The following is a 27,305-nucleotide window of genomic DNA, read 5'->3' as shown; positions in this document are numbered from 1 at the left end:
GCACAAGCCAGCGGAGACCCTTTTCGTGCGGGAACCGGGAGGAGGCTGATTTTTTTGTGCAGGGTGCAGCTTTTTTGCTGCCCCCCTGCAAAGTGCCGCCCTAGGCCTGGGCCTTGTTGGCCTAGGCCAAGATACAGCACTGGGGCTGGGGGTAAAAGGTGTAAACCATATGAATAAATGCTGACTATTGTAAGCATCCCCAGGTACTGTTATATGATTTATCCTAATCCCTGTAACTGTCACTTTTTCTGGCAGATTTGACTGTTACAGGAAGTGGAAAAATAACAGATCTACTGGCTGGATCAACAGGTAATAAAACTATATAACATAGAAGCTTCAAAAAACAGACAGTTGGGAATGACAGACTGCATCATTTTCTACTGTGCCCAGAGTTCTACTTTAGCTGATGCTTACCATGATGGTTCTGGCAGCTGTTTTTTAAGTGCATCAGGTAGGTAATAAACTGCTGATTACAGACAGTATTGTACTGAGTAGAGAGACGTTTAGTAAAAGAATAAGTGACCCCTATAAATTGAATGCGTTTTCTCCAGACATTGAAGAAAGAAAGACAATGGATAATCTGTGTGGGCTGCAGGCAGCCGTTTCTGAAGCTCTCCCACATCTTGCAAGGTCAGGTTGCTGCACATACACAGTGAAGTTTAGTGGAGAGCCTTTCTGTGCGCACTGTGTATTATCATACCGGTCAGCAGGTTCGCAGTACGGATATATTTAGCGCTTATTAGTCAGCTTGTTTGGTCACATCTGACTGTGCAGATGCTTTCTCTTCATTTTTAACATTAACCTTGTATTTGGTCAAAGTACTACATTTAATGGAACCCAAAAATAAAGTTTACTCAGTTCTGTAGAATGTTTTTTAGATGAAATGCAGCCAGAATATTTTATTTATGAGAAAAGTAAACAGGTTCTCCTTTCAACTCTGTACTTGGGTAGATAAAATCCTCCCAAAACTTTACTTTCTAGTAGAAGTTGGAGAGTTTAGCCTGGGTTTACCCTGACAGTCTCTTTCATCATTTAGGGGCTCTATTGGTGAGATCTCTGCCCTGAGTTGCCGGCTCTGCACACCTGCTGTGACTATTATGAGGGGCTCCCACCATCCCTGTGTTGAGTTTCTGGGTCTGCACACTTGTTGTGCCCATTATGAGGGTTTCCCATAATTTCTACCCTGGGTTCCCAGGTACGCATACCTGTTGTGCCCATTATGAGGGTTTTGAATAATATCTACCCTGGGTTCCCAGGTCTGCACACTTGTTGTGCCTATTATGAGGGTTTCCCATAATATCTACCCTGGGTTCCCAGGTCTACACACCTGTTGTGCTTATTATGGGTAGTTTCCACCATACCTACCCGGGGTTTCCAGTGTGCACACCTGCCATTCCCATTATGAGGGGTTCCCACCATCCCTGTGATGACTTCCTGGGTTTGTACACCTGCTGTGCCATTATAAGAGTTGCCTGCACTGTTCCTGTGCTAAATGCCTGGCTCTGCACACCTTATTTTCCAATTATAAGGGATTCTCAATATCCCTATGCTGAGCCCTAGGTCTGCACATTTACTATGCACATTATAAGTAGCTCCCACTATCCCTCCAGAATTTTCATTAGGGATGATGTAATAGGAGGAGCTGGAACCCAAAAAGGTAATCAGAAACACCAAAAACTCCCAGGTGGACTGAAATAGAATTGAAACTATGGCAGAGTGATCTCACTACTCCAAACTAAGTACAGAATATAATATATATCCTGACGAAGCCTATGATGTAGGTGAAATGCGTTGATGCATCCAGCAAATCAGGATTTCACACCATGTGTTCCCTGGCTTGAATACTTGCCCTGCAAATGTTGAATACTTTTAAACCACGCGCACAGCAGGAGGAATGCTAGAATTACTATTCTCCAGTAAACCACAGAGTCAGCATTATGGGATGCTCAGATGAGTATGTGTATGATGTGTATGTGGTATTGGGATGATGTATTCGGAAAAGGAACACACTTTACAGACTTGAATCTGCAAGTTTTCATATGAAGTGATTTTAAGTATAACACTGTATTGTGCGGAGATGGAACATAAACCCAGCGGGTTGTAAACGTTATCACAAACAGAATGGAAAGCGTGATCCCCTATGTATGGGGGGAAGCGATATGACAAAGTGCTTCCCTGCATTTGTGTTTGTGTAGAGCATACCCTATAGGGGTGGATCTGCCAGTCTTATTATATGACAAAGAATAAAATAGTGTAGCACTGCAAAATATTAGCCAAAACCAAAAAAAAAAAAAAGATGGATCTCAGCAAATCGACTGGAAATACTAATCTAAAAATCCCAGTGCTGTAGGGATAATTCACATTAAATATATCTACATATGTACAAGGTGAAGCCACGTGATCTGTGACGCAACACGTAAGGGGAGAGTCTACAGTGACTTCACTTGATGCTGGAAGTGGCTCCATCTGTCCCATTCACCTATGCTTACCATTTCTGCTTGCATGTGAGTGTAATTTTTATTCAATAAAAAAACGGTCATTTATATTGTACTACACTATGGTGGGTTTCTCTCCTTTCTGAGCCTGTGCAGCCTTTCAGTTGGAAGGACGGGACTCCACGGGAAAACATTTGAGTGATCCATTTAAAGGGAAAGTCCCACCTATATACTTGTGTATATTTTTGGTGGTGCACGCATCTTCGTTTTTATTGAAGAAATTTGCAGCACTGGGAATCTTGGCTCACAACAACACTGCATGAGAAATGATGAGTGCCTGATTTGAAGCATTTGGATTACCAATGGACTATTATTGAGAGACACTTTGACATAGATTACACAGTTTACTCTTACAGTTCCGGGACTCTGGGCTACATAGCTTTGTTGTATATGTTATATTATTTTGTTTGTTACTTGATTATTTGTACATATGCAGATATATTTCATGTGGATTATCCTTATGGCACTGGGATTTTAGGATCAGTATTTCAGGTGGATTTGCTGAGATCCATCTTTTTTTTTTTTTTGTCAAAAATTCTGCAGCTCTACACATTTGTTTTCTTTGTTATTTATTAGGGTGGTGGAACAAGCTTTTCGGTTTTAACAGCAGCACTTTGTATAGCTAGGGGAGTAGCAGCACACTAGTTATCATTGCATTCCTTATTATGATATGGCTTTGTATACTGGGCTCTTTGCTGAAGTTGGAACTGCAGTTATATTTTGATACATCATCTACATCATCTATCAGTCCATGTTGATAATTATCAGCCAATGTTGTCCTATAAGGCAGGGCGGATGTTATTTGGAGCGTCTCCAGAGATATCGTTAATTACATATAGCATGCATGACTTACATATAGGAGTACCCCAGTGTAGAGTTTTAAGTGACAGATCTGTCATATTTAACAGGTGGTGGGTTTGCTAAGTGACAATTTATACTTCTTGTGAATAATTATTAATTAATTAATTACTCTATTGGCATGGAATAAGTACAATTTAATCATCACTTTTTGGTGACTGGCCCTTTAAAGCATGTGTCATTTAAAGTAGACTACAGTAGTAGAAGTAGTAAACTATAGGCAAAACTTTTTTTTTCTCTATTTTGGATAGAGCAAGAGAGGGTTATAACTGCTGTTCGATATTTTTTCACCATCTGTGTCCCTTTGCAGAGATTTCCCTTCACTTCCTGTCCTATAGCCAAACAGAAAGTGAGAGGAAATCCCTGCAAATTAAAGCGGTTGTATCCCGCTTTTTGACACTTTTACCTACAGGTAAGCCTATAATAAGGCTTACCTGTAGGAACAAATAAGGTCTCCTAAACCGGCACGGTTTAGGAGATATTTACAGTGCATGCAGCCGCTCGCGCGAGCGGCGCATGCGCTCTGAAGGTCCAGGGGGACCTTCAATTAACTTGCCGGGAGCTTGCCGGAAAAATCACTCCCGCGCGCATGCGCGGGAGTGACGTCATCGCGGCTCCGGCCAATCAGCGCGCTGGAGCCGTCTCTTCCGGCCAATCAGCGCGCCGGAGCCGCCGAACCCGGAAGAGACGACGGGGGATCATGGCAGCGCCCGCATGGATGTCCGGGGGTCCGTGTCGGGGCTTCGTTTTAAGGTAAGTTAAACATAATGGGCTAGTATGCGATGCATACTAGCTCATTATGCCTTTGTCTTGCAGGTTTTTTTTTTTTATTTTTTTTTTTCATAGGGTTTACAACCGCTTTAAGAGAATTCTTTGGGGACCCCCAGGTCACCAGAACTAGTGTCCCCATTGGAGGATTTCCCCTCAACAACTTTTCTGGGGACAACCCAAAATTTGGGATTTTATTTTTACTTTCACTTTCATTGATAATGGTAAACAGGACAAAAAGAAAGGGCAAATCTCCCTAACAGGGGCACAGATAGCAATAAAAACTGATAGGTGTTATACTCTTCCTCCACTCTATCCAAAATATGTTCAAAAAAAAATAAAGGAACACTTTGAAAACACATCAGAACCTCAAAGGGGAAAAATATTACGCTGGAGATCTATACTGATATGGACTGGGTAATGTGTTAGGAATGAAAGGATGCCACATTGTTTGATAGAAATAAAATGATCAACCTACAGAGGGCTGAATTCAAAGACACCCCAAAAATTTAAAGTGAAAAAATGATGCAGCGGGCTAGTCCATTTTGCTGAAATTTCATTGCAGCAACTCAAAATGGTACTCAGTAGTTTGTATGGCCCCCCTCGTGCTTGCATGCATGCCTGACAATGTCAGGGCATGCTCCTTTTGAGATGACGGATGGTGTCCCATAGGTATTTCCTCCCAGATCTGGACCAGGGCATCACTGAGCTCCTGAACAGATGAGGTGCAACCTGGTGGCATCAGATGGACCAAAACATAATGTCCCAGAGATGTTCTTTAGGATTTAGGTCAGGCGAGCATGGGGGGCCATTTAATTGCATCAATTCCTTCATCTTCCAGGAACTGGCTGAATACTCTCACCACATGAGGCCGGGCATTGTCGCCCACCAGGAGGAACCCAGGACCCACTGCACCAGCATAGGGTCCGACAATGGGTCCAAAGATTTAATCCCAATACCTAATGGCAGTCAGGGTGTTATTGTTTAGCCTGTAGAGGTCTGTGTAGAGGTCTCCATGTATATGCCTCCCCAGACCATCACAAACCCACCACCAAACCTGTCATGCTGAACAATGTTACAGGCAACATATTGTTCTCCATGGCCTCTCCAGACCCTTTCACGTATGTCACTTGGGCTCATGGTGAACCTGCTCTCATCTGTGAAAAGCACAGGGCGCCAGTGGCGGACCTGCCAATTCTGGTGTTAAATGGCAAATGCCAATCAAGCTCCACAGTGCTGGGCAGTGAGCACAGGGCCCACTAGAGGATAATAGGCCACCCTCATGAAGTCTATTTCTGATTGTTTGGTCAGGGACATTCACACCAGTGGCATGCTGGAGGTCATTTTGTAGGGCTCTGGCAGTGCTCATCCTGTTTCTTGCACAAAAGGAGCAGATACCGGTCCTGCTGTTGGGTTAAGGACCTTCTACTGCCCTGTTCACCTCTCCCAGAGTAACTGCCTGTGTTCTGGAATCTCCGCCATGCTCTGTGGTGGGAGACACAGCAAACCTTATGGCAATGGCACGTATTGATGTGCCATCCTGGAGGAGTTAGACTGCCTGTGCAACCTCCATAGGGTCCAGGTATCGCCTCATGCTACCAGTAGTGACAATGAGCCTAGCCAAGTTCAAAACTAGTGAAAAACAGTGAGAAAAGATGAGTAGGGAAAAAAATGTCCGTGGCATCCACCTGTAAAACCATTCTGTTTTGGAGGGCGTCTCATTATTGCCCATCTAGTGCCCCTGTTGTTAATTTCATTAACAACAAAGCAGCTGAAACTGATTAACAACCCCCTCTGCTACTTAACTGACCAGATTAATATCCCAGGAGTTTAATTGACTTGATGCTATACTCTGCTTAAAAAAGAGCTCCTTTAATTTTTTTGAGCAGTGTACTTTAAAGAAGATATTTTATGGAAACTCCAGAATTTAGTCTTTTTTTAAATGTTATCAGGAATCTATTCAAAAAACTGTGATATGGCGAAGGTAGGAAGACTCATAAAAAAAAAAAAAAAAAAAATAGTTTGTTCTGTCAATTTAAAAAAAAAACTTTCAGTTGTTTTAAAGTTTTAGATAAAGTTAGGAAAGGTTAAAACACTGCCATTTTTTTAAAAAATTGGCTTCCTATTCCCATGGCAAAACAGGAGGAAAATAAAAGATAATCTCACTTTTGGGCCTATTCAGCTTCAGCTTCTAATGCACATTTGAGGCTCACAGTGTTCAGTGAAATTAGAGTAAGCAATTTCAGTACAAGAAAGGAGCCTGTACAACTGTGCAAGACTGAAGGAAAGGTTGGAGATCAGATTTAAATCATAAAAACAGCAATGAAAACCTGACTGTGATGTGGCTGTGAATAGAGGTTGCTAGGGGTTTCTTAATCAATAAGCAATTTCTGCCTCTGAGGTAAGGTACTTATAACAACTTTGATGTTTTTAGCTATCAGTGAGTATTTTTCCCAATGGCCACCAATATAAGGGGTTATTCTTCTCAATGACCACCAATGTAAGGGTTATTCTTCCCAATGGCTACCAATGTAAGGGTTATTCTTCCCAATGGCTACCAATGTAAGGGTTATTCTTCCCAATGGCTACCAATGTAAGGGTTATTCTTCCCAATGACCACCAATGTAATAGATTATTCTTCCCAATGGCCACCAATGTAAGGGGTTATTCTTCCCAATGGCCATCAATGTAAGGGGTTATTCTTTCCAATGGCCACCAATGTAAGGGGTTATTCTTCCCAATGGCCACCGATGTAAGGGGTTATTGTTCCCAATTACCACCAATGTAAGGGGTTATTCTTACCAATGGCTACCAATGTAAGGCGTTATTCTTCCCAATGGCCACCAATGTAAGGGGTTATTCTTCCCAATGGCCACCAATGTAAGGGTTATTCTTCCCAATGCCTACCAATGTAAGGGGTTATTCTTCCCAATGGCCACCAATGTAAGTAGTATTCTTCCCGTTGCCGACCAGGAGTTGTGGATTTAGTAATTATTATTATTAGATATTTTATGGGTTCCTCCATGTAAAAAAAAAAGGTTGAGAAAGGCTGGGCTAAAGGCACATTTAAACAAGTATGGCATTTTAGAGTCATTATGTCACAAGGGAAATGGAGAAAAAATGTTTTGGTTGCAGATATACCCACTTATTTTTCACTAAAATTTTTTGCTGATAGTTACTCCACCCTATGCATGCAGAGGTGGTGGTGGTCACCCATCAGAAGTACGTCTGCCCCTACCTGCTCCTTGAGTTCTGCCAGCTGGCCGGATAGTTGCTTCACCAGGCCCATGGTGGACTCCAGCTTCTCCTGCAGGTTGCGGATCTCATTCTGCTCGTTCTCGCCCTCGCTGCTGACAAGGGACATGGCCCGCATCCGAGGGAACCAGTCCAGGTTCTTCTCCTGGAAAAGAGTGATGAGGAGATTAATTTATCACACCGGTTCCCCAGCAGGACAATGCAGTCACAGCATCAATCAACGCAGCAGCTCGGCCTGAGAAAAATCTCTTTTTGAACGCTTCATTAGTAAGTGGTAACCCTTATCAATCAGCTGGAAACCAGCTTACCGCAGCACCGGCAGATGATTCTGATTGGTCGCCAGGGATTTACAGACTTTAGACTAGAAAAGAGTAACTGTCAGCCCTCAGAGCAGATGCATGAACGGTTGTTCTTAGTGCAACAATAAACAAAAGGATAATTTATAGTGTTGAATTTTTGTTGAAGGTAAAGCAGAACTAAGCTTTATAAGATCACCACAAACCAAAACTCTATTTAACTAAATTTTAATATTTAACCACTTTACCACTAGAGGATTTTGCTGTCTTACGTCTGGGCCACTTTTTGCGATTCGGCGCTGTGCGAATTTAACTGACAATTGCGCGGTCGTGCGACGCCATACCCTAACGAAATTTACGTCCTTTTTTTCCCACAAACAGAGCTTTCTTTTGGTGGTATTTGATCACCTGTGCGATTTTTACTTTTTGCGCTATAAACAAAAAAAGAGCGTAAATTTTGAAAAAACAACAATATTTTTCACATTTTTTTTATATGAAATTCCCCCCCCCAAAAAATGTAAAAATCAAAATTTTTTAAAATTTTTGGCCAATTTGTTTTCTGCTACCTATGTTTGGTAAAAAAAAATCACAATAAGCATATTTTGATTGGTTTGCGCAAAAGTTATTGCGTTTACTAACTAAGGGAAAGATTTATGTCATTTTTATTGTTTTTTTTTTAATGAGTAATGGCGGCGATCTGCGATTTTTTTTGCGGGACTGCGACATTGCAGCGGACAGATCGGACCCTTGACTGACATTTTTGACACTTTTGGGGGTACCAGTGACATTACTGCAGTAATCAGTGCTATATATATGCACTGTTACTGTAAAAATGACACTGGCAGGGAAGGGGTTAATTTTATTGGAGAGGGAGGGGTTATTGTATGCCTGGTGCTTACTGACGTGTGTGGGGGGAGGTGACTGAGTGACACAAGGACAGATCCAGGGTTCAGCTATGCTGAACCCTGCAATCTGACCCTGCCTGTCACTTAGGAGATCCGCCCGCTTGTGTTTACACAAGCAGGCGGATCTCCACACTAGATCCCCGACGATCGGGGAAGAGCAGCGGCGATCGCCGCTGCTCCTCCCCTGGCCCGACTCCCGCTGTGACTGAATACAGCGAGGGCGATGCCTCCGGCGGCGCGCGCCGCCAAGAAAGGGGAGTGTCTGACGATGTAGGTCTACGTCGTCAGACGATAACAGACCACTTTGCCGCAATAGTGTCAACGTAAGCAGACGGCAAGTGGTTAAAGCAAACTCACCCATCCATCCATGTTTCCATTCTTTATTTTGAGAAATCACTTGAAAAAATCCCCCCCCCCCCTTCCATTTTTAGCTATGGCTATCTTGAGTAAGGGCAGATGATTCATCTAGCATTTACTTTCAGAAATTAATCTGCCTTTAGCTCAGGCATGCAGACAGGAGGGTGTGCTTAGGTGAGTATATTCCTCCTCACCTCAACCAGATAAATTAAACATAAAAAAAAAATGCCCATGAAGACTCCTGGGATGGATGACATCATTTTGGCCTAGACCAGAAACCAGGCATGTACTGAAGAGATGTAAAAGTGAAATTTACAGCAAGTAAATATAATATACCTTCCTATCATTTTACTAATGCTAGAAGCATAAGTAATAAAAAGAGTTAATGATTGTGAGAAATTGTTCCGCTTTAAAGAGACCCTGTTATGATATCATTCACTTTAACAACAATCTTCCCATAACATTATGCATGCTATTTACCTGTAAAAAAAACCTCCCTTTTGTAGACATCTAAAAGCTTAGAGACATCTTGCATGAGATGTTAGCAGCCCCAGCAGACTCAGACATGTCACTCAATGGACACTCTATAGCAGCGATGTGCAAACTGTGGCCCTCCAGATGTTGCAGAACTGCAAGTCCCCTGAGGCATAGCAAGCCACAAGAATGACACCCAGAGGCATGATGGGACTTGCAGTTTTGCAACAGCTGGAGGGCCACAGTTTGCATATCCCTGCTCTATAGTATTCTCCTTCACTCTATCCCCGGTAGCTACATAAAAGGTCATATAGTGATAGTGATGTGAAGGGAGGGATGGAGGAGCTGGGCCAGCAGAGAGAGTAATTAGACACTCCCAGAAGAGGAAAGGGCTATAATGTACAAAGAGGGGGGTGGGGGGTATTAAAGTATTGACTCTTCCTGGAGAATCCAGATTTTCTAGCAAACTTCAGAGGCATATTGCAAGTCTATAGAAATCATTTTTCTTTGCTTTTACCTGTATTTTTTTAAGATGGTGACTGGGTCTCTTTAAAAAGGCCAGCCTGTATAGTAAAGCTTTGAGACTAAAGCCTTGTACACACGTACCGATTGTCGGAAGTAAATATTCGGCCGACGACCGATCGGCCGATTGTAGGCTTGTTAGTATGATGCTTCCGACAGCGCATTTTCGGCCGAACAGAATCTGTCGTGCAGGCATTAAAATCTTTGTTGGCCAACACCAGAACGGCCGATTGTTCGCCAGTCAGTACAGAATTCGGCCGACAATCAGCAGATTTGCAAGACTGGGCATGCTCAGAGAAGAAAAAACACAGGGAAAGTTAACCATCACATGACATCACAGTCGGCGGACAAAATTCTTGTGCAGTCTTTTGCACTTTTCAGCGGACAGGACAGCCCTGGACAAAAGACGGCCGATCGGTCGGCCGACAATCGGTACGTGTGTACGGGGCATAACTTATCCTGTTGTTCGCAGAGCCAATCTTTGTGGTCTTAAAGAGATACCGCTGCCTAAATAATCTTTCATAGGTATAAATATAGGCAGGGCTATATCCCAAAATCTAGTGAAAACATCAAACAGTATTAAACTTTGTGATAATCGCTAATCTAAAGCATAAAACATACACTCATCTGCCACTTTATTAGGTACACCTGTTCAATTGCTTAGTAACATAAATTGCTAATCAGTCAATCACATGGCAGCAACTCAATGCATTTAGGCATCTAGATGTGGTGAAGACGACTTGCTGAAGTTCAAACTTAGCATCAGAATGGGAAAGAAGGGGGATTTAAGTGACCAGACGGGCTGATCTTAGTATTTAAAAAACTGCTGATCTACTGGGATTTTCAAGCACGACCATCTCTAGGGTTTACAGAAAATGGCCCAAAAAAGAGAAAATATCCAGTGAGCGGCAGTTGTGTGGATGAAAATGCTTTGTTGATATCAGAGGTCAGAGGAGAATGGGCAGACTGGCTCGAGATGATAAAAAGGCAACAGTAACTCAAATCACCACTTACAACCATCATTTTATTTTTTTGTGGTAAGTGTGTTTTTTTTTTCTTTTTTCACGAATAAATCTTCCATATCTGACACTATATCCGACACAGTATCTGACACTTCCAGAAGTGTGGGAAAACTGATTCTCCTCTGCAAAATGTGGTTCCATCTGCCAGACTCTGAAAATGGAAGGCTCATGCACCTAGTGCATTACCATAAAAACATTTTTTCAAACATAAAAACAATAAATGGGTACTCACAAAAGAGGTAAGAGGAACAAGCCATTAAACTACACACAATGCTGGACAGTGGGGACACACGTGTCACATTCAAATTGCAGGGTAAACAGCTGGCGCGTTTTCGGGGGGCACCCCCTTCTTCAGAGCAAGGCTACCTACACTGTTCAGTGTTGCGTGTAGTTTTATGGCTTGTTCCTCTCACCTTTTTTAAGAGTACCCATTTTTTATTGTTCATATTATTGAATAAATGTTTTTATGGTAATGCACTAGGTGCGTGTGTCTTCCATTTTTATTTCATTTTTGTAGTACCAATCGGACCACACTGTCTAAGGAGGGCAGCATCGGCTTAGGTTTTTGATGTTACTGTTGTCCTTGCTGTTCTATACCATGGAGGACCTCTTAGAGCTGGAAGTGACTTCTTGCGTTTGTACAGACTATGTCGCTCCAGGTAAGCGTAGTGATGAAAGGGTGGAACTACAGAAGGGAACCAGTCATCCGTCACTCCTGGAAGTGTCAGATACAGAAGATTTTTCAAGCAATACTATCTCTTAAAGGCAGTAAAGATCAGCAGCGTAGGCATCAGAATAAGTCAGTTTTTCTTTATATACAACAAAGGAGATGCTTTAGCTGACCAGAAAGTCTTGCTGTCATTGTGATATAAGTACTTTGTGTCCCATGAGTACACTCTGTACACTGGGTAATAACTGGCCGATTAGATTGAAAACACTTGAGCATGGAAACTTCACGAATGGTCATCTGAGTCTTGCTAACAACGTGACTAGTCAAAGAAAACGGATTAGGATGATTCACAGTAGCCTGGTCACCAACGTGTAATGTTCTGTATAGAAGTAGCCGAATGCTTGAAAAGTTAGACTTTGTAGGCATGGGCATAATATGTACTTTTCCCTTGGAAGGAGGACTGATCTTTCTGACAGGGGCTGGTCTCATTTGTTCCACATACACTATATTACAAGCGTATTTGTGAGGTCAGGTACTAATGTTGGAGAGAAGGTCTGACTCACAGCCTGCGCTCTAATTCATCCTAAAGGTGTTCTATCAGTTTGGAGTCAGGACTCTGTGCAGGCCAGTGAATTTCCTCCACCCCAAACTCGCTCATCCATGACTTTATGGACCTTGTTTGTGCACTGGTTCGCAGTCATGTTGGAACAGGAAAGGGCCATCCCCAAACTGTTCCCACAAAGTTGGGACCATGAAATTGTCCAAAATGTCTTGGTATGCTGATGCCTCTGGAACTAGAGGGCCAAGCCCAACCCCACACCATTATCCCCATCCACCAAATTATTTGGACCAGTGTACAAAGCAAAGTCCATAGAGACATGGATGAGCATGTTTGGGGTGGAGGAAATTGACTGGCCTGAGTCCTGACCTTAACCCGACAGAACACCTTTGGGATGAATTAGAGCGTAAGCCAGGCCTTCTCCCCAACATCAGTGCCTGACCTCACAAATGCACTTCTGGAAGGATGGTCAAACATTCTCATAGACACACTCCGAAAGCTTGTGGACAGCCTTCTAAAAAGAGATGAAGCTGTTATAGCTGCAAAGGGTGGGCCAATATTGAACCCTACAGACTAAGACTGGGATGCCATTAAGATTTATATGCGTGTAAAGGCAGGTGTCCCAATACTTTTGGTAATATAGTGTACATAGAATATACAAAGCTGTGATCTCAGGGGAAGATGCTAGAGACCATTAAAGTGTACCCACAATCAGATATTAATTACCTCTGAAAGAGATCACAGTACTCCCCCTGACAATGCCTTCATTTTATCTCTAGAAAAACTTAGTCAACTTTGTTCGGGCATCATCCAGGGTGCATGGTAGATGTCATGTCAATTCTGATGCCTATGTAGTGCTTGGCTGTGTTCACAAATGTTTTACACAGGTCAGTCCTGCCTGCAGCAGACTGATTTTCATCTCAGCTTAGGCAAAGTCACTGGATTGGAGCTCAAGTGGAGAATTTGATCATGCAGATTTGTAAAGTCACTGAAAGATGGGTACTCCCAAAATGGAAAATCAGTTTATTTTTCACGTGCAGGAATTTACCTACTTGAACTGGAAAATACCACTTAGGGAAGAGAGAGTAACAAAAGGTGCAAAAAATACACAATAATTTGCATGACTTCCTGCTATACCCATAAAATGTAATATTAATCCACTGTATTACTGTGCTGCAAATAAAGTGCAACGCTGGCTATATAGATGGACCATAAAAAGAAAAAAAAAAGAACAGATTCCTTCATTTACGCAAAAGAGGTAGATAAAGGAATCCCCCTCCCCTGACATTGTATACTGACAGCATGCTTGGCACTGTCACATTACACTTATCAGTGACAGCAGTCAATTGGCTATGGCCGATGATCGAAAAAAGTTGTCTGTTCGACAGACGTCCTTTCTAACAATCGACTTCTGAGAAACAGGGTGTCTGCACACGGCTCAATATTCAGCCAGTCCCTGCTGAAGTGGCTGCATTATGATCCATCTATGTCAAGCCTAACACTGTGAATTTACACACGTGCTCTTATCAGTAAGATCTTACAACTCCCCAGGAAAAAAGGCGTGAAGTTATTGAAGTGACATTTGTCGCACCCTAGGCTGATATTATCTTTGCAGTGACGCAGTTTTCTGGGAATAATCTACAGAGCAATTCCAGCAACTACACAGCATTGACATATTGGCTTTACCTATTAAGATCTAGTGATAGCAGATCTACATCCTGATGAGAGGGGCCTCCCATAACATGAGATGGATCTACTCCTTCTATTGTATCTCAGCATGAGTTCTATTTCCTATGATACCTGCAGATAGATAAAGCAGGACCAGCCTCTTCACAATTGTTTTGCGTAAAATCTTCCTATTTTTTCTTTTAGGACCCAATATGGATTGGTGTAAACTTTTGTCAGAATTGTTTGCGGAGTGTGTCTGTTCAGGAGATGTTGCTTCACTTTCTGTCCTGGAGACACAACAAGAAGTGATAGGTTGAGGGAAACCGGTGTCCCCACTGGAATATTTCCAGTCACCTTCTGTTCTGGTCATGGATGCAAAATTTGGGATCTCCTGTCATTCTTCGTCCTGGTGACAGTGGTCATAAGGTCAGATAAAGTGGTTGAATCTCCTTAGCAACCCTCACCATTCCAAAAGTTTAGGCTTTACATTTAGGGCTCCATTCACACTGCTGTAACATGGAATCCGACTTGTGAGAACCCAAGTCGCGTGACATGTCAAATTCAATGTTTCCCTATAAGAGCCGTCTTAACTGATACTACACAAGTCACTCTGACTTTAGAAAAGGTTCCTGGGTACTACTTTGGTCTGACTTGGGTGTGATTTCAGCCCTTGCATAGGCTCCTAAATAGCATCCAAGTCAGAAGGAAGTTGCAGGGCAAAGTTGTACGGTGTGAACCAAGCCTTTAGGAAAAAAATCTCTTTTCATGTACTGTAGGTCCTAGAGCCTGAACTCCTGGTGGGTGAAAAAAAACAGTTTGGGCTGCAATACTAAAGCCCCGTACACACGATCAGATTATCAATCGATCTGTCGTCCATTTTTTGTGGCATGCTAGTCTGATGTGGAAAGTGAAGAGGTTATTTTCATACGAATTTTCCCGTACGACAGAATTCTACTTCAGAAGTGATGTCATGTGTTGGATTTTTTTGTATGTGTTCTTTCGTCTCTGAGCATGCCTAGTCTTGCTCTTAAAATTTTTTTCCGTCTGTGATGGTGTCCACCATCACTGGAATTTAAGGACAGATGGGTGATGGGTTGAATTGCTGCATATTTGTCAGCAAGGTCAATTGTTCCCTTTGCCATGAGGTTTCTGAGCAGGAAGTCCACTCCTAACATGGTCATCCCAGGAAGTTCTGAGGAGCCGGACTGTTTAAGGTGGCTCCCCATTCAACTATTGTCAGGTGTGCTAATGACCGCACCTGTTGTCTGCTAAGGGAGGTATTAACACAGAGTAATGTGTATTGAGGGCTCGTTAGGGAACCATTGTTCTGTGTCTGACTATTGTGTACATTGATTGCCCCCTGGGGCTTCTGTCTCCTTGCATTGGTCAAAGCTATCTGACCAATCCCTGTTGACTCATTTTCAAGTCTTCATTTGCATTTCCTGGTCAAGCTATCTGACCAATCACTACTGACTCATTTTCGAGCCCTCATTTGCATGTCTGGAGGGGACCAGAATGGGAACTGCAGGTACTTTACAATTGACCAACAGGAAAGCGGTTGTTGGGGGCAGGATGTTCCAAATTCTGTATAAAAGTGTGCTGTGTTCTTCCAATAAATTGTCTTCCTGTTTGAACTTACATACAGCCTGCTTGGTGTTTGTTCTAATGGATTCCGAACGGCACATAGCTGTAGTTCGGATCCCGGATCCTTGGTTGACCGAACCATCAGACGATGCGATCTACAAGCTGACTGACTAGAAACAGAGGAGTGTCAGGAGAGCGGACAGAGTGAGCAAGGGTCTCGTCACACCGTCGACAACTGTACTAATGAGACGAAAATCGGATGTTGTGTTGACGGACAATAAACATTTTATAGTCTGCACATCAGGATTTTCTTCGGCCGAAAAGTCTGAGTCGGCTGTCGAAAGCACCATACTAACAATCCGAAAATCGGCAGATCGGTCGTCGGACGAAATTTCCCTTCAGATTTTCTTATCGTGTGTACGGGCCTCTACTCACCTTCAACCTGACAGTATCCCCCCCCCCCCGTACTTCTTCCTCACCACAAAATGTCCTTAGTCTTTAACCGCTTGCCGTCCGCCGCAAGTACATATACTGCGGCGGTCAGCCCCTCACAGGCAGAGTGACGTATCGGTACCGGCGGCGCGCTCCCGTGCGGTCAAGGACACCCCCACGCGTGTGACCGGCGGACCCGATGTCCGCCAGTCACTCAGCGATCGTCGGGGGAGAGGGAGAAAGGCAGGCAGGCTGTGTAAACAAGCCGCCTGCCTTTCTCCCCTGTGTAGAAACAATGATCATACGGTTCTACTATGTAGGACCGTTGATCATTGTTCCTACAGCTCAAGCCACAGCCAATCACAGTTAGAATCACGCCCCTAGGAACACACACAGCCCCTCCCTCTCAAATAAAGTTAACCCCTTCACTGCCAGTGTAATTTTACAGTAACAGTGCATATGTATAGCACTGATTACTGTAGAAATGTCACTGGTAACCCCAAAAGTGTCAAAAATGTCAGTCAAGGGTCCGATCTGTGCGCCGCAATGTCGCAGTACCGCAAAAAAAATTGCAGATCGCCGCCATTACGCAAAAAAATTAACAAAAATGACAAAAATCTTTCCCTTTGTTACTAAACGCGATAACTTTTGCGCAAACCGATCAAAATACGCTTTTTGCGATTTTTTTTTTCCAAACATATGTAGCATAAAACAAGTTGGCCGAAAATGTTAAAAAATTTAGATTTTTACATTTTTTGGGGGGGAATTTCATATAAAAAATGTGAAAAATATTGTTATTTTTGCAAAATTGACGCTCTTTTTTTGTTTATAGCGCGTGATCAAAAAATCGCACAGGTAATCAAATACCACCAAAAGAAAGCTCTGTTTGTGGGAAAAAAAGGACGTCAAATTAGTTTAGGTACAGCATCGCACGACCGCGCAATTGTCCGTTAAAGTCACGCAGTGCCGAATCGCAAAATACCCCCTGGTCTTTCAGCAGCCAAATCCTCCGGGGCTTAAGTGGTTAAGACTAAATGACGCCCAGCCTCACTCCACCCAGAAGACTGAGGAAATACCGTGAGAACAGCGTGTCATGGTTCCACCCCCACTGAACCCCCCTGTTTTAATAATGCAGCAAGTTGCACACATGTCATGAAAAAGCAAAAGGATCCTCTGCATCACATGACTGGCCAAGAAACATCAGAAAAAGATAAGTTAAAAAAGCACAGCAGGAAGGAGCACAGAAAGAAGGGGGAGCAAAGTGGCCTGATTTTGGCCTTTAAAGGGGAAAAAGGGCCAAAGTTCTTTTGCCCGTACTTCTCCTGTGGGTCACAGGAGTGCACTTCATACATCACTACTGTGACCCAGATTTAGCTGACGTCACTCAACCAGGTCCAGGCTCTGGAGGGATCCCGACTTTAATCCACCTAGATGTCTAAGCAGTAATTGCCTTATCATGGTTCACATAAAGGGGGGCATGTATTATGTAGGGATGTAACGATTTCAAAATCTCACGGTATGATACAATTTCGATATTGACCTCACGGTACGATATTTATTGCAATATTGTGGAAAAGCTCATGGTATTGTTAAATAGCTCATGATAGTGTTTGTGATGATAATAGCGAAAAAATACCGACATTTATTCTGCTTTTGCCAGTCAACAGGCAATTAATTGTTGTATTTATGGATCCATGACAACATAAAACACTGATCACAAGTGCAAGTTGTAGTCAGGAACATCAATATTCTGTATAGTAATATTTGGTTGCATAACTGATTCTTCTGTGCAATGTTCAAGTTAAGAAGCAGCTAGAACAATTGTAAACAATAGGCAATTCCCTTTAAGTGCAAACAAAGATCAAGTTAAGTCAGGTTTAAATGTACAAGGCAAAGGCAGCCTTTTAAAACTGGTATTTAGGAACATAACTTAAACAAAATAGTCAGTCAAAAAGCCTTTAAAAAAAACACTGACCTATCATTTAGCTTATGTTCACGTTTTTCATCAGAAAGATCAAAATATCTACATTGCAAGAAAAAAAAAAAAAAAAAAACAACAGTAAAAAAAATCCTTAAACTCTGGTCTATGTAGTTAACAATGATTTGTTCCGCGGGACTGTGTTTATTCCTCTTGCTTTTTGACGGACACCTGTCCTTTTAATATTGCAACCCAACCACGACGATATCGAGACACGACCACGACGATATCGAGGCGACCACGACGATACGATATCGCGATATCTTCGATATCGTTACATCCCTAGTATTATGCCTACATACTTTCTGCTAAAAAGTGTCCCTCTTACTCATCTCAGAACGTTGGGAGATATTAATGTTACATGTGTTGGTGTGATGCAGTGCCATTCATTCTGAATGGCATCCCAGTGCAACTGGCCGACAGATGTGCGCTGCAGCACAATGCAACACAACGTGCGTTACGGTATGCTTTCAAAAACGGTGCATGCAATATTTCTGGCAGTAGACTGCAACACAATGCAACCCCCAGAGAGGTACAATGGTGTGCCATTCACAATGAAAGGCATCATAACCTACCAACGCATGGATCATGAGTTGCCGTGTGTTACCACATCACAGTATGTATAAATGGGCCCTTAGCCCAGGTTCACACAGCTCCGACAAGAAAGTTGTGTGACTTCTAATCGGACTTTGCCCTGCAACTTCAGTCTAACTTTGATTCGACTTAAAGAGAATTTTTATACTCTATGTCATTGAAGTCGTATAAAAGTCAGACCAAAGTAGTGCAGGAACCTTTTCTAAAGTCAGAGCAACTTGTGTTGGATCAGTTAAGACGGCTCTCATAGGCAAACATTGAATTTAACATGTCATGTTACCTGTGCTCTCGCAAGTCAGATCCCATGTCGCACCAGTGTGAACCGGACCTTAATGATGTAATATTATTACAGAGGCATATTAGTCTCCTTTCTTACTTGTGCGACTTGGGACTGCAAAGTCACATGACAAGTCGTACTCCATGATTTTCAATGAGAACCGTTCATATCTGTGAAACTTCAAATAGTCCCTGCAGTACTTTGGTCCGACTCTAATGCATTTTGAGGTCTATAGACCTCAAGATTACACAGACATTGCTTCAAATCCATTCAAAATCTTGGCAAAATTGCATCAAAATCACACTATTTCTAGGTCACACAGATTTGTTTCTTGTATGCCTGCCTGGAGTTCAGCTTTAGGAAATCCAACATTTCTAAATAAAATAATTATTATAAACAGGATTTATTTCCATCCTGCGTTATAGACTCTCGCTACAATCAGGATGACGTACGCCAGCCTCCGGGATGAGAAACGTGATGCAGTTTTGGCAGAGGAGACAGAGTTTATGCTCAGAGAGCAGATGCTATTGATATAAATAGTAGAAAAGAGTTTCTCAAACTAAACAAACAATTTTATAAACCAAATGTGAGAACAGTCTGGAGATTATTGCATTAGCCCGACAACCTTCTCTTCTCTGTCACTCTGAGACTTCCATTTCCATCTGGTTGTGGCTGAATGCACGCCGCTAAGTGGAAATAGTTCAGCACAATAGTACAGATTATGTATCAATAAGCTTATTCCACAGTGTAGGGAGCAAGGCATTGTGTTTTACTGAATAAAGCCAGACATTAAAGAGACCCTGTCACCGACTTAAAAAATTCCAAGTATTATAAATGATTTCTTGCAGTGTTTTTCCTGTCCATAAGCAATTTTTTATTCACTTGCTATGTGCCTTCGAACCTGAAAGACATTTTGACAATTCTAGGAAAGTAAATTCCCTAACACAGCCCCCTCTCCCCTTGTATGTCATAGCTTCTGGGTGTGGTTAATTCACCTCCGTGCTGGCCCAACTCCTCTCTCTGCCCCTCCTCTCACTTCCCTACCTAACCACTTGAGGACTTTATAACTTACACTTCCAAGTAGGGGGCGCGCTGCCACCAGCCTGCTCCTGCTGGGATTAAACACAGAAGGAGCTGATCTGCGGGTACCGAGGACTCGATGTCCGCCTGTGCCTGCTGATCATCCAGCACAGAGGCAGAATGGCGGTCTGCCTATGTACACAAAGAAGATTGGCGTTCTGACAGGAGTGGAGGCATTGATCCTGTGTCTTTGCAAAGTAGGGACATGGATCCATGTCTTCCCCTAGTAAAAGCACCTCCCACAGTACACTAAAACACTGGCTAGGAACACAGTTACCCCTTGATCCAATTTGGTATGTGTAACAATCTTGTGAGCTGCTATGTGCAATTTATATTATCATAAATAGCTGCCAGCCCCACAACACACTCCCTTTAAAATATGTGTTTTCCACACCTGTGGCTGTTTTACCACAAAAATTCTAAAATTACAACTGCCTGCCATTGTTTTCCTAAGAACAAGCCTCATATAGGGTGTCAAAAATTGGGTGGACAAGCAGAAGCCTGACACCCGCGATCGTTCTGCACTGAGAGAGAAGAACGGTCAGCTGTTGTAAACACAGCTTACCGTTCTTCTCCCTGGAAAGATCCTTCTATAAAGGGTCACAGGTCTCTATAGTCATTCCACAACTTACGCCCCCCCACAGTTAGAAACACGCCCCTAGGTACACATCTAACCCCTTGATCACCCACACTCTTAACCCCTTCCCTGCCAGTGTCATTATTAAAGTAACAGTGCCTATTTTTAGAACTGATTACTGTAGTAATGTCACTGGTCCCCCCAAAAGTGTCAAAAATGTCAGTAAGGGGTCCAATCTGTCCGCCGCAATGTCGCAGTCCCACAAAAAAACGCAGATCGCCGCCATTACTAGTAAAAAAACCAAAAAAAGACAATAAAAAGGACATAAATCTTTCCCGTAGTTAGATGCGATAACTTTTGTGCAAACCAATCAAAATACACTTATTGCGATTTTTTTTAACCAAAAATATGTAGCAGAAAACAAATTGGCCTAAAATGTTAAAAAAGATTTGATTTTAAATTTTTTTTGGGGAATGTTTTATAGCGGAATGTGAAAAATATTGTTTTTTTTTCCAGAATTGTCCCTTTTTTTTTGTTTACAGCGCAAAAAAAAAAAAATCGCAGAGGTGATCAAATACCACCAAAAGAAAGCTCTATTTGTGGGGAAAAGCACTTCAATTTTATTTAGGTACAGCATTGCATGACCGTGCAATTCTCCGTTAAAATAACGCAGTGCCGAATCGCAAATTATGGCCTGGTTATTAAGGGGGAAAATCCTGTGAATACTTTCTGGATGCACTGTATAAACTCTTTATCGCATAAATTTGATATCCCTTTATGAGTCTTCTATCACAAGAATTTGATAGTAAATGTGCTTTTGATCATTTGTGTTATTCTTTGTATATATTTTATGTATGAATTTTGAATATTATTATGCAGGAAAATGTGTGATTTATGATTTATTGATATTATTTGATTTAATATTATAAGGTAGTGCTGCACTACTTAGGGGTTCTACATACAGCTTTTGCGAACGGACAATTTACTGTATGTAAACCTATTGCAGAACTCAATAACATAACAGGAAAGAACAGCATGTGGAGTAAAGAAGCCTGGCCGGTGTTTCAAAACCTTTCGTAAATGTTTTCCATTAAAAACCTTCACAAAGCATGCGTGATGGTATCGTTTAGCAAAATGCCGACCGTCTTTGCACTAACTGATACTACGCAGTGTATTTACACCAAGATAAATATACAGTAGGTCATTTTGAATAATTGCTCAGCATGCTCAGGAACTGTGTTGAGTAACAATTCGGACAAGAGATAATCTTTACAATGGAGATACATAAACACTTTTTCCATACGTCACCACTCTGTCCACGTGTGATCCACCTGCCCAGGGACAGATAAGACTGTGTGACAAAGTTTATCTTCAGTGGAAAGTCAGGAATCTACAGCCAAGGGGTCACAAAAGTTTAATGGGCTGTAAAAATCAGGTTTTAGCTGCACGTGAGGATATTGCGGGCTCTGGAGCCAAAATTGTTTTATAGACGCTTGCAATGTGACCTCTTAACTCTGGGATTTATTGATCTGTGTAGAAGTTACCTAAATAAAATCTTAAAATATTAAAGGGCATTTCTTGGATGAACTACACTTAAAAGAGAAGAAGGGATTTTTTTTTTATTGCAGAATCAAACTTACCTAGGGGGATGCAGCATTGATCAAATGCTGTATCAGTCCCCCACCAGCTCTAAGGCTGAGAACCAAGCGATCAAACACCGCAGATTGTTTGGTTCTCAGAACTCACTTAAGCCCCGTACACACGCGTCGAAAATTGGCAGGGAATTTTGGGCCAACGACCGATCTGCCGATTTTCGGTTTGTATGTATGATGCTTCCGACAACCAACTCCTACTTTTCGGCCGAAAAAAATCTGGTGTGCAGGCTATAAAATTTTTGTTGGCCGTCAACATAACGGCCTATTTTCGTGCAGTCAGTACAGATTTCGACAGGGAAAAATCTGATGAGCAAGTCTAGGCATGCTCAGAGAAGAAAGAACAGAAAGAAAACTAACCAACACATGACATCACTTCTGAAGTAGAATTTTGTTAGGCGAGAAAATTCGTGTGCAGTCTAGGCACATTCCAACCAACAAAACACAACTCTGGACAAAAGACGGACGATCGGTTGGCTGATAATCGTTGCTTGCCCCCCCCCTCACTCACTGGAGCACTTGGCTGTGGGGAGGACAGGAGCAGCTGGTCCAGGCGTGTGAGCGGATCCCAACCATAGAGTTGCGATCTTTCCCCAGCCTGGACCGGCTCTATGACATCAGCCGACAGTGGGCTTCAGCCTGCTGTCTGCTGAAAACGGGTCACAGGAGTGCAGAACGAACTTCACTCCTGTGATCCAGAGGAGAAGTACAGCCAAATGAGCTTTGGCTGTACTTCTCCTTTAAGGGCTGTACATACTGGCCGAAAATCAGGCGGCATCGGCAGGGTAAAAAGAAGCCAGCCAACATTCGGCTCTTGTGTATGGCAGCCGGTCCTTCTATCGAAGGGGCATGACCAAATAAAAGGTCTGCCGATCGGCATCTAATCAGCACTCTCAGCCAATGGCTAACTGCTGTGTTCTGACAGGGGGGGCGCCCCTCTGCTCAGCAGGGGAGATCACTGTACTAACATTGGTTTGTTAGTACAGCGGCTCCACCTAAGCTCTTAGAAATAAACTTTTAGTGTGTAACAGGGTTTAGACCCCCACTAGAAAGCCACCTTCTGCGATCCCTAAATTTATACAGGCCTTCAGCTGTAGCTTCAGACTGTACCTGCAGGTAAAATGTGGTATCTGCACCCATCTATAAAAGAGGCTTGTTCCTCTGCTATCTGCATTATTAACCTCTGTGCTGACTCAGCACAGGAGGTGATTGGCATCCCTAACTGTGAATATTTCCCTATGAGTTTGAGAGGGGTGTGTGTCAATTCCCTCCACTCAGGACTCAGATTACACTCAGCACTCCTCTCTGTACTGTGCAGTGTGTGACATCAAATCCCCACTCCTTGCCTTCTGAGGCTCAGAAAATCTGTGATGTAAAGGAGAGATGGCTGTAGATAAACAGGTACGACTTATGTAGGATGGCTTGTTTAATCTCTGTGTATTTTCTGAGGCTAGTGTCTTTATTGGGTTGTTATAACCACTTTAACCACTTCCTGGCGAAGGACCTTGTGTGACAACCTTAGGTTGAAGTGGTGATATCTGCACGATGCCTGCAGTTACAGGCAACATTCAGATATCTTTGTTTTCAGTCGCTGGACTGCTTTTACAGGCAGTGGGAGAAGACGCCAACCCCCCCCCATTCCCCCCCCCCCCCACCACCACCTTTTGGTGCCTTTCCGGGCTCTCCTGGGCAATAGGGAAGCTGGATTAGCAATCCAGCGGTGCGGCAGGGTTACCACAGAGCTGGCAGTGGTCCAGATGGTCCCCGGCCATCTCTATGACCCTGGGAGGCCAGAAGTGATGTCACTTCTGGTGCTGGCAGATGTAAACACTGCCAGGTTTTTTTTTTTTTCTGGAAAGCAGAGATTGATGTTTTTTTTTTTTTAGATCTCATGCTTTCCAGGGTAGAGGAGATATCTGGGGTCTTATTGACCCCAGATGTCTCCATAAAGAGGACCTGTCATGCCTTATTCCGATTACAAGGGAGGTTTACATTTCTTGTAATAGGAATAAAAGTGATAAAAAAAATGAAAAGGGACAGTGTAAAAATAAAATAAATAATAATACTTTTATTTTTTTTAAGCATCCTTTCCCTTTGTGCTCGAAGTGAACGAATATGTAGGTTGCGGCCGCATATGTAAACGGCCTTAAAACCACACATGTGAGGTATCCCAGCGATACCTAGCAAGACCTCCTCTGTAACTCTGAACTGGTAATCTGTAAAAATATTAAAGTGTTACTTATCATCTTTCACATTACACAACAAATTTTTAAAAATTGCTGCGCAAATAACATGTGACATAACAAATTGCAATGATCGCTATTTTATTCGCTCGAGTATCTGCTAATATATACTGTATATATATATATATATATATATATAATGTTTGGGGGTTCTGAGTAATTTTGTAGCAAAAAAACTATGATTTTTACATGTAGGAGAGGAATGCAAGAATTGGCCCGGGTACGGAAGTGGTTAAAAGGTGTTAGAAATGAATCCACCACAATTGCATGTCTGGCATGGCAGGGTTGATTGTACCCTCACCAATCGGTGGTTTGAGTAGAATGCTAAGCAGCCCAGAGGCTCTAAGTGTCAAAGGCACAGTGCAGCCTGGCCTCAGTAGCTCACTGAAAGCAAACAGTTTATTCCACTATATGAGAAAGCACGTTTACAAGCCTGCATACGTAAATAACTGATATGTCACAATGTACAGTAGAATTCTTTCATACATCTCCACCTTTTATTAAAAAAGCCATCCATAACTTCCAGTCCAGCGATTATACCTAGGCTGAGATAATGTCATCAGTGTTCCGCAGGCAGGAGGAAACATTTCCTCAGTCTCATCATCAGATTGTAACATTGTAACTCTGTAGTAGGTCACAAGGTGAGTGGCTCCAGCAGGGGCTGATTTGTCTCAGACATTTGTGAAAAAAGAAAACTACACAGGCACCAGGGTTTACATGACTGCCATCTCTGAGCTCGCATTTTAGCCCAGGAAGTAGATGGTAATCCTGGATGATATCTGAACAAAGATGGCTCTGTCCTTCTGGAGAGAAAAGCAGACAAAGGCACTGTCAGGGGGAGTACTGTGATCTCTGTGAGAGCTAATAGGTACCTGGAAGTCTTACACTGGGCACGCATGCAATGAACATTAAAAAAAAAAATATACACTGCTCAAAAAAAATGAAAGAACACTATTTAATCAGAATATAGCATCAAGTCAAGCAAACTCTGGGATATTGATCTGGTCAGTTAAGTAGCAGAGTGGGTTGTTAATCAGTTTTTAGCTGCTTTGGTAATGAAATTAACAACAGGTGGACTAGATGGGCAACAATGACCTCCAAAACAGGAATGATTTTACGGGTGAAGGCCACTGACATTTTTTCTCCTACTCATCTTATCTGACTGTTATCGCTAGTTTTGCATTTGGCTAGGCTAGATGTCACTGCTGGTATAAGCCGATACCTGGACCCTATAGAGGTTGCACAGGCAGTCCAACTCCTCCATTATGGCACATCAATATGTGCCATTGCCAGTAGGTTTGCTGTGTCTCCTAGCACAGTCTGAAGAGCATGGAGGAGATGCCAGGAGACAGGCAGTTACTCTAGGAGAGCTAGACAGGGCCATAGAAGGTCCTTTACCCATCATCAGGACTGGTATATTTTCCTTTCTGCAAGGAGGAACAGGATGAGCACTGCCAGAGCAATGCAAAATGACCTCCAGCAGGCCACTGATGTGAATGTCTCTAACCAAACAATCAGAAACAGACTTCATGAGGGTGGCCTGAGGGCCCGACATCTTCTAGCAGGCCCTGTGCTCACTGTGGAGCTTGATTGGCATTTGCCATTAAACACCAGAATTGGCAGGTCCGCCACTGGCACTTTGTGCTTTTCACAGATGAGAGAAGGTTCACACTAAGCACATGTGATAGACCTGAAAGGGTCTGGAGAAGCCATGGAGAACGTAATGCTGCCTGTAACATCGACAAGCATGACCAGTTTGGTGGTGGGTCAGTGATGGTCTGAGGGGGGGGCATATCCATGGAGGAACGCACAGACCTCTACAGGCTAGACAATGGCACTCTGACTGCCATTATGTATCTGGATGAAATCCTTGGACCCATTGTCAGACCCTACGCTGGTGCAGTGGGTCCTGGGTTTCTCCTGGTGCACAACAATGCCTGCCCTCATGTGGTGAGAGTATCCAGCCAGTTCCTGGAGGATGAAGGAATTGATACCACTGAACTTCCCTCACGCTCACCTGACCTAAATCCAATAGAACACCTATGGGACATTATGTTTTGGTCCATGGCATGCCACCAGGTTGCACCTCAGTCTGTTCAGGAGCTCAGTGATGCCCTGGTCCAGATCTGGGAGGAAATACCCCAGGACACCATCCGTCATCTCATTAGGAGCATGCCACAATGTTGTCAGGCATGCATACAAGCACAAGGGGGCCATACAAACTACTGAGGACCATTTTGAGTTGCTGCAATGACATTTCAGCAATATGGACTAGCTTGCTGCATCATTTTTTCACTTTGATTTTCGGGGTATCTTTGCATTCAGCCCTCTGTAGGGTGATAATTTTCATTTCCATCAAATGATGTGGCATCCTTTCCTTCCTAACAAATTACTCAGTCCATATCATTATAGATATCCAGCATATTTTTCCCCATTAAGATCTATAATGTGTTTTCAAAGTGTTTCTTTATTTTTTTTTTGAGCAGTGTATTTGTTACTAAGTTCTTCATAAAGGAGTTATAAAGTCTAAGTTTTCCCCTTAATTCATTATATGCATTAAGGGGAAAAACCTTCTTGTTTGCAGCTGCCCCCCAGACCCCCCGTTATTCTTACATGAACCAAAACATTCCAGTGATGAGCACTAGCCCAGCAGCTTCAGCCGCTGTCTCAGGTCCTCATTGGATAGATTGATAACAGCAGGAGCCAGTGACACAAGAGCGGGGGGTGGGCACGAGTCCTGATGTCTATATCAATGGACGCAGCAGCAGGACCCGGGAGCGCGCCCGCATGGGTGCCCCCATGGAAAGCGGCCCTCCGTGGGGGCACCCGATGAAGAGGAGGAGCAAGTATAACATGTTTGTTATTTTTTTGAAAAACTAACTCTTACATTCACTTTAACTTCAGTGGATTTTTTCTACAACTCTCAATTAACAGCCCTGGAATTTATTGATACTTTGCTGTGGGAACTTGGCTTTGCTGTAACCTTTGCCTTTTAAGCTTTTCATATAGTAGCATACAATCTTTTGAAATGCCACAGCT

At 42.9% G+C, this 27,305-nt stretch overlaps 1 protein-coding gene across 1 annotated transcript in view; it reads right to left on the bottom strand.

Annotated features, from left to right (window-relative positions):
* Positions 1-27,305, bottom strand: part of ITPR2 (inositol 1,4,5-trisphosphate receptor type 2) — a 611,059-nt gene that overhangs the window by 5,498 nt on the left and 578,256 nt on the right. The window contains exon 56 of the mRNA XM_082252924.1: positions 7,360-7,521. Within this exon, the coding sequence (XP_082109050.1) occupies positions 7,360-7,521 (162 nt within the window). The remainder of the gene's footprint in view (positions 1-7,359; positions 7,522-27,305) is intronic.

Source organism: Pelophylax lessonae (genome assembly GCF_965119305.1).
Source record: "Pelophylax lessonae genome assembly, chromosome: 4".
In the NCBI taxonomy this organism is placed as follows: Eukaryota; Metazoa; Chordata; class Amphibia; order Anura; family Ranidae; genus Pelophylax; species Pelophylax lessonae.
This window is presented reverse-complemented; position numbering and strand designations above follow the sequence as displayed.